Here is a 12227-nt window from a genome sequence, read left to right as displayed (position 1 = left end):
TATTTAACTAGGCAAGTCAGTTAAGAACACATTCTTATTTTCAATGACGGTCTAGGAACGGTGGGTTAACTGCCTTGTACAGGGGCAGAACGACAGATTTGTACCTTGTCAGCTCAGGGATTCAATCTTGCAACCTTATGGTTAACTAGTCCAACGCTCTAACCACCTGCTTTACATTGCACTCCACGAGGTTACACGAATGCAGTAAGAAGCTAAGGTAAGTTGCTAGCTAGCATTAAACTTATCTTATAAAAACAATCAATCAATCATAATCACTAGTTAGTTGATGGTTGATGATATTACTAGTTTATCTAGCCTGTCCTGCGTTGCATATAATCGCTTAGGTACACGTTGCTCCAACCATAAACATCAATGCCTTTCTTAAAATCAATACACAAGTATATATTTTTAAACCTTGCATATTTAGCTAAAAGAAATCCAGGTTAGAAGGCAATATTAACCAGGTGAAATTGTGTCATTTTGCGTTCATTGCACGCAGAGTCAGTGTATATGCAACAGTTTGGGTCGCCTGGCTCGTTGCGAACTAATTTGCCAGAATTGTACGTAATTATGACATAACATTGAAGATTGTACAATGTAACAGGAATAACGTTTTGTTTTCGAGATGATAGTTTCCGGATTCAACCATATTAATGGCCTAAGGCTCGTATTTCTGTGTGTTATTATGTTATAATTAAGTCTATGATTTGATAGAGCAGTCTGACTGAGCGATGGTAGGCAGCAGCAGGCTCGTAAGCATTCATTCAAAATAGCACTTTCGTGCGTTTTGCCAGCAGCTCTTCGCAATGCTTCAAGCATTGCGCTGTTTATGACTTCAAGCCTGTCAACTCCCGAGATTAGGCTGGTGGAACCGATGTGAAATGGCTAGCTAGTTAGCCGGGTGAGCGCTAATAGCATTTCAAACGTCACTCGCTCTGAGACTTGGGAGTGGTTGCTTCCCTTCCTCTACGTGGGTAACGCTGCTTCGAGGGTGGCTGTTGTCGACGTGTTCCTGGTTCAAGCCCAGGTAGGAGCGAGGAGAGGGACGGAAGCTGTACTGTTACACTGGGAAGACTAAAGTGCCTATAAGAACATCCAATAGTCAAAGGTATATGAAATACAAATCGTATAGAGAGAAATAGTCCTATAATTCCTATAATATCTACAACCTAAAACATCTTACCTGGGAATATTGAAGACTCATTAAAAGGAACCACCAGCTTTCATATATTCTCTTGTTCTGAGCAAGGAACTTAAATGTTAGCTTTTTTACATGGCACATATTGCACTTTTATTTTCTTCTCCAACACTTTGTTTTTGCATTATTTAAACCAAATTGAACATGTTTCATTATTTGAGGGGAAATTGATTTTATTGATGTATTATATTAAGTTAAAATAAGTATTCATTCAGTATTGTTGTAATTGTCATTATTACAAATAAATAAATACAATTTAAAAAAAAAATAATAATAAATAAATAGGCCGATTAATCGGTATCGGCTTTTTTTTGGGGCCTCCAATAATCAGTATCAGCGTTGAAAAATCACAATCGGTCGACCTCTAGTTGCCACAAAGTTGGAAGCACAGAATCGTCTAGACTGTTATTGTATGCTGTAGCATTACGATTTCCCTTCACTGGAACTAAGGGCCCTAGCCCAAACAGCCCCAGACAGCCCCATTCCTCCTCTACCAAACTTTACAGTTGACACTATGTATTTGGGCAAGTAGCGTTCTCCAGGCATCCGCCAAACCCAGATTCGGACCACGAGATGGTGAAGCGTGATTCATCACTCCAGAGAACGCGTTTCCACTGCTCTAGAGTCCAATAGAGGTTAGCTTTACACCACTCCAGCCAACGCTTGGCTTTGTGCATGGTGATTTTAGGCTTGTGTGTGGCTTCTTGGCCACGGAAACCCATTTCATGAAGCTCCCGACGAAGAGTTATTGTGCTGTCGTTGCTCCAGAGGCAGTTTGGAACTCGGTAGAGTCTAGCAACAGAGGATAGATGATTTTAACGCGCTACACGTTTCAGCACTCGGTGGTCCCATTCTGTGAGCTTGTGTGGCCTACCACTTGGTGGCTGAGCTGTTGTTGCTCCTCGACGTTTCCACTTCACAATAACAGGACTTACAGTTGACTGGGGCAGCTCTACTATGACAGAAATATGACAAACTGACTTGTTGGAAAGGTGGCATCCTGTGATGGTGCCATGCTGAAAGTTACTGAGCTCTTCAGTAAGGCCATTCTACTGGCAATGTTTGTCTATGGAGTTTGCATGGCTGTGTGCTCGAAATTATACACCTGTCAGCAACGAGTGTGGCTGAAATTTCCAAATCCACTCATTTGAAGGGGTGTTCACATACTTTTGTATATATAGTGTATGTGCATGTTATGTGTGTGAGCAAATTAATTGAGGGTGTGTGAGTTGACGTATCAGCGTGTGAGTGTGTAGAGTCCTTTGAGTGTGCATAGAGACGGTGCAAAAATAAAATACAAGGGTCAACTCAGATCGTCGGTGTAGCCATTTTGTTAGCTGTTCAGCAGTCTTATGGCTTGGGGAACAGGATGCTGTTCAGCAGCCTGTTGGTGTCAGATTTGATGCAACGGTACAGCTTGCCGTGCGGAAGCAGAGAGAACAGTCTATGGCTAGGGTGGCAGGAGTGTTAAACGATTTTCCGTACCTTCCTGATATGGAGGTCCTGAATGGCAAGAAGCTCGGCCACAGTGATGTACTGGCCTGCAGCACCACCCTTTGTAGTGCCATGAGATTGAGGGCGGTGCTGTTGCCATACAAAGCAGTGATGCAAACAGTCAAGATGCTCTCAATTGGTAGAACTTTTGAGGGCCCCATGCCAAACCTTTTCAACCTCCCAAGTAGTGTTTGTGGACCATTTTAAGTCCTTAGTGATTTGGACACCTAGGGCTCCCGAGTGGCGCAGCGGTCTAAGGCACTGCATCTCAGTGCAAGAGACGTCACTGCAGTCCCTGGTTTGAATCCAGGCTGCATTACATCCGGCCGTGATTGGGAGTCCCATAGGGAAGCGCGGACAAATGGCCCAGCGTCGTCCGGGTTTGGCCAGGGTAGGCAGTCGTATTTGTTCTTAACTGACTTGCCTAGTTAAATAAATGTTAATGAATAAAATGTACAAATATAAACTTGAAGCTCTCGACCTGCTCCACTGCAGCCCTGCAGTGTGAATAATAGCAGAATTGGGCCGGAGCTCGCAAAACAGCGGCCATACAGTACGGCGACATCTTTATTCAGAGGAAGGCCGGCGTAGGCCATACAAAAACCAGCATTTCATGCCAAACAGAGCTTGCTTAGCTACCCAGTCGACGGAGGATCTGTAGTGAGTGGCTCATTCTCCTCACCGGGTTGATCTGAGGATGTTATAATGTAAATGGGGACGTGAGAGTCCAGACTGGCATCCATAATCCCCAGAGGGAACAGCTGTGCAACATGATAACAGTGGGCCCAGCTGTCTGGGCTAATCACCCACCCAACGGTTTAAAAAATTACTACAAAAACCCAACCATGGATACTCCCATGGTGGACGCCCTATAATCCCAAGGTGGCAAAGAGATTTAAGTCATGTAAGTCAAAAAGCATCAATGCAAATATGTTGCATTTCAGGAAAACAAGGGGCAAGGAGCCCTTTCAGGGACAAATGGGCACATGGTTACAGAAAAGGTCAGTGTAGACCATACATAGACCAGCATGTCATGCCAAACAGAGATTGCTCAGCTACCCAGCCGCCCGGAGGACCTGTAGTGAGTGGCTCATTCTCCTCACCGAGTTTATCCGAGGACGTTATAATGTCATTGGGGACGTGAGAGTCCAGATCGGCATCCATAATCCCCAGCGGGTCCAGCTGAGCAACATGGTGCCCACGGATCTAAAGAAACAGGTCCGAGGGGAAATGGAACAAAACATCCGACAGGTGGGGGTGAGAGGGGGAGGGGTGTGAGTGTAGAGAGACATAGAAGTGTTGAAAGGGATTTGAAAGAAAAATAAGAGAAGAGAGAAAAAGGAGGGAGGAAATGGGAAAGCAACATTAACACAAACAAGCTCATTATTGTCTCGCACAGCTGTGAGGGAACATTTCTCACCGACATTCTGAACCCCAGTAGGTACTGGGGCATCATCAAAATTTATACAACTGATGCCAAGAGGATCGAGTTCTGCGTTGTGATGGCCATTCAACTGGAAATAAGGTAACATTAGTCACATGGTAAAACAAGGTTTCAATTAAAACCACAACAATACAACAAAATAGAAATAGGAAACATTCAAGTGCACATTATAATAGGCATTTCAGTTAACATCATGAGGTCACAGTTCTTTATGGTATAAAAACAGACATCTCACATTTGTCCCAGCTTTCAAATGTCAACCATTTCAGCACAGGTACTATATATATCACTAAAATGTTAGTCAATTATCAGCATAGTTGGTGTCATTAAGTCTGACCGTTAACTTTGTGGAAATATTTAGCTATACTCAGACAATAAAAGATTGAGTTTGAGGTTTAAAATAGACAAAGGTAGAGATTACTCAAATAGCGACGAGGCAATATTGGTTATTTTCTTTGACTACAATAGTTTACTAACAATAGGTTCTGTGTTCTTATCTTGTGTGCCACCACTCTAGATGTATTTTACAAAGTATTTTTGTTAAACAGTCACATCTTTCTGGCTGCTGAATGTTTTATAATGGTAAAACTACTTGGCATGCTTACTAGTTGGCTCCCGAGTGGCGCAGCGGTATAAGGCACGGCATCTCAGTGGTAGAGGCGTCACTACAGACCCTGGTTCTATCCCAGGCTGTATCACAGCCGGGGTAGGCCATCATTGTAAAATAAGAATTTGTTCTTAACTGACTTGCCTAGTTAAATAAAGGTTAAAATACTAAAACCTTATGGACATGGTTGTCCTTGTTTTGAAATGTTGTAGCTCTGTGAGAGCCAGTGGTGGCTGACTGGTCTGACCTGGTAGGCACGAATGAGGGATTGGACAGCCAGGTGATCCTCCACCAGCTTCTCCACATTGGGCTGAGCCCCCGCCAAAGACTGGGCTTGAGGGAGACCGGCCAGGCTCAGAGGGCTCTGGTGGGCCATGCCTGGGGGAGCACCTGCATTGGCATTGCGGAAGAAAACGTCCCAAGACTGCAAGCAACAAAAAAAAGAAAAGAGAAATAAGAATTTGGATTAATGAACATTGGTATGAAAGGAGATAGCCAACAAATCCATCTATGACAAATTTACATTTTATAAGAAGGTATAGCTTCATGACGTTTAGCAATGCTAGAAATATTAAATAAAAGTAACCTTATGTTACAGTTTCCATTTTCCCTTTGTGATGAAAACAACCTGTGTGATTAGTCTTATGCCATTCAAAACAACGGATGGCAAATTCCAACATTGCTGTCAGAGCTGTTCTCCAACTGATTTGGTAATTCTAAAAAAAAATCTATCTAGTCTCATATTAAGCAGCCAACTGCTTCCTTGGGGAAAATCTACTTCAATGTTTTATGGTAAACTGACAAAACTAGTAAGGCCCTCACTTATTCCACAATATGAAAACCAAAACACAATGCCATTCTCTGGGATTATTATTTTTTTTTTTAAGTAATTGACTTCATACCAAAGGGATACTTCAAACTAACGCTAGTCACAAGATCCTTCAGAGTAAACCTATATTTACATTTTAGAGATGCAGGAACAGCAGTCCCAGCACCTGAATTACCACCCACCTGGTCAAAGATTGATACCAGTGCGATTAATGGTCAGCTGTGGCTGAAGTGAAGTGAGAGCATATCAGGCGGAAAGATTCCCTTGGGGAATCGTATAGGGTCAGCGTCACAGCCTCGGCTTCATTCAGTATCCTACACAAATTTCCTCTCAAGTGGCTTGAGTTTAAGAAAACATGATGAGCTGGAACCATGTAAGGGCTTTGCAAGCTGTGCATGAATCAAACTGAATTAGAGTTTTGAAGTTGGAGTCAAGAAAGTGGGTGTTGGTGATATCACACACATTTGCCTACTTTGTGTTGATACATTTACGCTACCTAAGAGATAAGAGAGCCAAGAGCTGCGACCCAAATGACACCTTCTTTCCTATAGACTGCAATACTTTGATCAGGGCCCATAAGGAGATAGCGTGCCATTTGGAACACACACGATATTCATCTTCCTCAGATAATAGGCCAACTGACCATCCGCTATGTCCAATTCTAGTACATGGGTAAAACAATTGGCAGGTTTTTTTCTGCGTAGAAAAGTATTGGCGGGCAGCCTAAGTGTTTTTCGGGCCACCTATGTGACCTATGTAAAAACCTTTTCAGTGAAAAATCAAGACAAATCAGATAAAGGGTGTAGAAATGATAATGAAATAATAAATAACATATTTTAGAACCAACAATCACCAAAATAAAAGTTAATCAGGGAGAATCTATAATTCCAAAACTATGCATTCAAGGATACATTTTCTTTCATGGCATGAGCCCCCAACTATACATTTCTCTCTCAGCCCCAGGGTTTGAATTTCACTTTAACCAACTGTCCTTTGGACAAGTAGGACAGATTTTTTTTTACTTGTCCAAAAGCTCAAGTCACTTGCCCCCCCCCCCACACACACACAGCCTACAAGCCATTTTAAAAAGTCTAATAAATCCATGTATTATAGCCTACACCTTCACAATAAATCCATTATTTGTTTTAGACAGGTCTAAAGAACATGATATGAAGAATATGTAGTCTATTTCAGAAGAAAAGAAAAGCATACTCTGAGTTGTCCTTATGATGGGTCCTGATGTGGCTATGCCAAACGGCTGTGGGCTACACTTGTCACTTGTCATTCCGTGGCATTATTTTATAGTATGAAGAATACAATTGAACAAAGATTTGAGGGAGTGTGCGGTATTGAGCGGTTAACAAAGAAATAGGTACTCCCATTTGCTTAATTTAGAGTTATTAATGTAACTTTAGTTCTACAAACATTTTGCTTTACGTTTTGATTTTTAATACATTGTAAGGCTGCATGATGAGACTAATGATGATTTCAAAAAAGTAGCTTGAAAGGCATGAGCACTGCTTAGTTTTTTGCGCGGGCTGTACACATTCCAATAGCCTCTCATTCACAATTTGACAGGCACTTGACAAGGCCTCACATTTCACGGCAGCATCCCCATTGTGGATGTAATGCACCCTAAAAAAAAACATGCCTTTTGCGGCCGGAATGCTGCGTTGTGCTCTTCTGCCTGTGTGAGCTGCGCAATCCGAAGCGTCTCCGTCACATGATTGGATCTTTCTCACAGGCGACATACAAGAGAAGACAGACATCAGGAATGCAACTACGCTCGTCCTTATCCAATTCCGAGGAGCATATTGAAGATATTGGAAGAACTGTCCACATTTACGTTTCGTCAGCCAACAAGAGTAGTCCTAATGATCAGCAAAAGCACTAGCCTGTCACTCTACTATCCCCCATAGTAAAAATGTTGACCTATTATATTCTTTGCGATAAATAAATATTCCAAACATAGTCTAGTTGTGGTATGCGATAGATCCCCCCAAAAAAATTCATGCAATGTGGCTGACAACAGATCAGAACATTTAGCTTAAAATGTTGATAAACTATGTGGCTATTTCTTCACATTATACGCGCAGCAATGCGCACATGGTAGTGGGCTATACGCGCGAAAGTTCCATTTGAAGAAAACCCCATTATCAAAAGTGAACGCATATACAATTATGCTTTCCCAAACTTGAAATCACGCGCTGTTTACGTATGCCAGTCAGGCACAACACAAGAGCTCGACAGATTATGATTTTTCAACGCTGATACCGATTATTGGAGGACCAAAAAAAGACAATACAAGAATATAAATCGGCCATCTTATTTATATATACACTTACACACAGACACACACACATACATATATACACATATACATACATACATACATACATACATACACACATATATATATACATACACATATACACATATATACACATACACATATATATATACATATATCTACACACATGTATACACACACACATACATACACATATATATATACATACACACATATATATATATATATATATACACACACACACATATACACATATATTTATATTGCTCAAAAAAATAAAGGGAACACTTAAACAACACATCCTAGATCTGAATGAATGAAATAATGTTATTAAATACTTTTTTCTTTACATAGTTGAATGTGCTGACAACAAAATCACACAAAAATAATCAATGGAAATCCAATTTATCAACCCATGGAGGTCTGGATTTGGAGTCACACTCAAAATTAAAGTGGAAAACCACACTACAGGCTGATCCAACTTTGATGTAATGTCCTTAAAACAAGTCAAAATGAGGCTCAGTAGTGTGTGTGGCCTCCACGTGCCTGTATGACCTCCCTACAACGCCTGGGCATGCTCCTGATGAGGTGGCGGATGGTCTCCTGAAGGATCTCCTCCCAGACCTGGACTAAAGCATCCGCCAACTCCTGGACAGTCTGTGGTGCAACGTGGCGTTGGTGGATGGAGCGAGACATGATGTCCCAGATGTGCTCAATTGGATTCAGGTCTGGGGAACGGGCGGGCCAGTCCATAGCATCAATGCCTTCCTCTTGCAGGAACTGCTGACACACTCCAGCCACATGAGGTCTAGCATTGTCTTGCATTAGGAGGAACCCAGGGCCAACCGCACCAGCATATGGTCTCACAAGGGGTCTGAGGATCTCATCTCGGTACCTAATGGCAGTCAGGCTACCTCTGGCGAGCACATGGAGGGCTGTGCGGCCCCCCAAAGAAATGCCACCCCACACCATGACTGACCCACCGCCAAACTGGTCATGCTGGAGGATGTTGCAGGCAGCAGAACGTTCTCCACGGCGTCTCCAGACTCGGTCACGTCTGTCACGTGCTCAGTGTGAACCTGCTTTCATCTGTGAAGAGCACAGGGCGCCAGTGGTGAATTTGCCAATCTTGGTGTTCTCTGGCAAATGCCAAACGTCCTGCACGGTGTTGGGCTGTAAGCACAACCCCCACCTGTGGACGTCGGGCCCTCATACCACCCTCATGGAGTCTGTTTCTGACCGTTTGAGCAGACACATGCACATTTGTGGCCGGCTGGAGGTCATTTTGCAGGGCTCTGGCAGTGCTCCTCCTGCTCCTCCTTGCACAAAGGCGGAGGTAGCGGTCCTGCTGCTGGGTTGTTGCCCTCCTACGGCCTCCTCCACGTCTCCTGATGTACTGGCCTGTCTCCTGGTAGCGCCTCCATGCTCTGGACACTACGCTGACAGACACAGCAAACCTTCTTGCCACAGCTTGCATTGATGTGGCATCCTGGATGAGCTGCACTACCTGAGCCACTTGTGTGGGTTGTAGACTCCGTCTCATGCTACCACTAGAGTGAAAGCACCGCCAGCATTCAAAAGTGACCAAAACATCAGCCAGGAAGCATAGGAACTGAGAAGTGGTCTGTGGTCCCCACCTGCAGAACCACTCCTTTATTGGGGGGTGTCTTGCTAATTGCCTATAATTTCCACCTGTTGTCTATTCCATTTGCACAACAGCATGTGAAATGGAACTTTTTTGACTTTTCATCTGGACTTAGTGCCCGCGCCTTGTGCATTTGGAATAGTGAACTAAACGCGCAAACAAAAAGGTATTTGGACATAAAGATGAACTTCATCGAACAAAACAAACATTTATTGTGGAACTGGGATTCCTGGGAGTGCATTCCGATGAAGATCAAAGGCAAATTAATATTTATAACACTATTTCTGACTTCTGTTGACTCCACAACATGGCGGGTATCTGTATGGCTTGTTTTGGTGGCTGAAAGCTGTACTCAGATTATCGCATGGTGTGCTTTCACCGTAAAGTTTTATTGAAATCTGACACAGCGGTTACATTAAGGAGAAGTTTATCTATAATCTATGCATAACACTTGTATCTTTCAAAGTTTATGATGAGTATTTCTGCAAATTGATGTGGCTCTCTGCAAAATCACCAGATGTTTTGTAGGCAAAATATTACTGAACATAACGCGCCAATCTAAACTGAGATTTTTGAATATAAACTTTATTGAACAAAACATACAGGTATTGTGTAACATGAAGTCCTATGAGTGCCATCTGATGAAGATCAAAAGGTTAGTGATTAATTTTCAATATTTCTGGTTTTTGTGACTCCTCTCTTTGGCTGGAAAATGTCTATGTTTTTTTGTGACTAGGCGCTGACCTAACATAATCATATGGTATGCTTTCGCCGTAAAGCCTTTTTGAAATCAGACACTGTGGCTGGGTTAACAATAAGTTTATCTTTAAAATGGTGTATAATACTTGTATGTTTGAGGAATTTTAATTATGACATTTGTTATTTTGAATTTGGTGCCCTGCAATTTCACTGGCTGCTGTCGATATCCCAGAGGTTTTAACAAAAAACATTAAAAACCTGTGTAATACAGACGTGGAATGGACACATTTAGGAATGTAGCCTACAAATATTTTGTTGCTTGGTATTGCAAGCAGTTTTTAAAATGAACAAAAAAAATAATTACCTCTGACCCGATTCAGGAAACTAGGCATATGTCGCAAGTCACGACTTAACAGGAGAGCTGTTTGAAAGTAAAACATAATTTATCAAAATGTGTTTTTTGGCAGAAATGCCGTCTCGAACATGTGAACCTTAATATCAAACTTGTATGCCATCTGTACATACGAATAAAATTGTTAAATTAAGAGCCTAGCTGGTTTAGCCACAGAAAAAGTGAGCAAAAAAAGTGCTCAACCTTCCCGCTAGCCATGATTGGCTGGACATGCCGAGAGATACGTTTGGATTGGTCTGCCACGTAGCATCCAGTCTATTGGAGCTGGTCAGTATGTTTAGGTAATCGTGTCAAACGCAGCTTTAAAAAAATAAAGTATCTGCATAGTAGAACTGCATAAACCTAATGTCAAGTTAAAGTGTACTGTTACCTAGCTAAGGTTAGCTGGCTGGCTAGCTAGCTAACGTTATGTGTATGCTCTCCACTTTCTGAAGAACTGAGTTTTGAAAGTGGAATTCGAGTATGATAGCTAAGGACATGGAAAAAAACAACAGTTTGGATAACATCGTAAAACTAAGGCAACCATGCATGGCATCACAGGAGAGGCGTCCAACCATGATGTATACTGGTAAGATTCAGATATTTAGATGTTTCTAATTTTGAAAGAAAGTGGTTTAATTTCAAGTGTACTATTAACAAATTAACATTAGCTGGCTTGGTCGCTAGCTAAAACGGTCAGAGTGGGGTGTTCTCGCATTATGTGTCTGGAAGTAGCTAGCCAATGTTAGCCAGTTAGCTTAGGTGCTTGACTGTAGTTGTGACGTCAGAGCTTTCAAAACAACCCTACTTATTGGCCAGAGCGTCCAGTGTGCACTCTGAACGCGAAACCACAGAGTGAGTAATGTTCAGTGAGCTGTTCTCTCAGATGTCTGGAAGAAGCTGGAAAGTTTGTACAGAAGAGTGAGATCAACCCTCAAAGAGATGGGTGTGGCTAAGGCTAAAGAGGGTGTGAACAATGCTGAATGGGTGTAGACAAAGGGCTCTCCTCTCCAATAGTAGTACCAAAACATTGAAAGACGGTTCTCTCAATAACGAGTTGATCAACTTTCAAAGCAGAATTACTTTCCCATTGTTTCCTCAAATGCAGTGTATGATAACCATTTTGTAGCTCTGAGTTTCTGCTTTTATCCAATGTAAAAAACTGAAATTGAAATGTTGCTACATAAGACCGAATCCAGGTGGTGAGTCACATATGCTGGGCTAATTATTGTCGATGTGTTAACAAAGCTGCATCTGCCCATGAATTTCACACTGAGAAAGAACCGCCCCCCCCCCAGAGACAGAAAGTGCAGGAACATCTCACTCTATAGGAGCTGGATGCCCATAGAGCATCCCACTCCTCCGGGGGTAAAGGGCCTTACCTTATGAACACTCTTGGGGTCCTCTAGCCATGAATAGTACATCTCCTCCACATAATTGGAGCTTGTTCCATTGAGGAAAGGCTCGGCAGCCACAGGTGCGGTGTAGCACCTAAATGGCTGAAAAGTCCTTGGTACGGCCGCACGCCTCTGCTGTGAAAAGTTCTGAGCAGTCTGAGAGGCTGTCAGCGGCCGCAGCCGGGCAGCACAAGTCCTTAAGCGGTGCATCG

The 12227-nt window shown here is 42.5% G+C and overlaps 1 protein-coding gene across 6 annotated transcripts in view; it reads right to left on the bottom strand.

The window, feature by feature from the left end:
- Positions 1-12227, bottom strand: part of ogdha (oxoglutarate dehydrogenase a) — a 71551-nt gene that overhangs the window by 40335 nt on the left and 18989 nt on the right. For 5 of the 6 annotated variants that reach the window (XM_014174867.2, XM_014174866.2, XM_014174868.2 and 2 more), the window contains exons 2-4: positions 12001-12227; positions 4991-5167; positions 3796-3898 (exon numbers count right to left, since the gene is read on the bottom strand). The exon at positions 12001-12227 is cut by the window's right edge and continues 157 nt beyond it. In XM_014174867.2, coding sequence (XP_014030342.1) covers positions 3796-3898; positions 4991-5167; positions 12001-12225 — 505 coding nt within the window. In that variant the 5' untranslated portion in view covers positions 12226-12227. Of the gene's footprint in view, positions 1-3795; positions 3899-4112; positions 4207-4990; positions 5168-12000 lie in introns of all 6 variants that reach the window. The other variant, XM_045708713.1, reaches the window with a different exon arrangement.

Source organism: Salmo salar, chromosome ssa26 (genome assembly GCF_905237065.1).
Source record: "Salmo salar chromosome ssa26, Ssal_v3.1, whole genome shotgun sequence".
Classification (NCBI taxonomy): Eukaryota; Metazoa; Chordata; class Actinopteri; order Salmoniformes; family Salmonidae; genus Salmo; species Salmo salar.
Note: the sequence above shows the minus strand (reverse complement) of the source record. Positions and strands in the feature narration are given on the sequence as shown.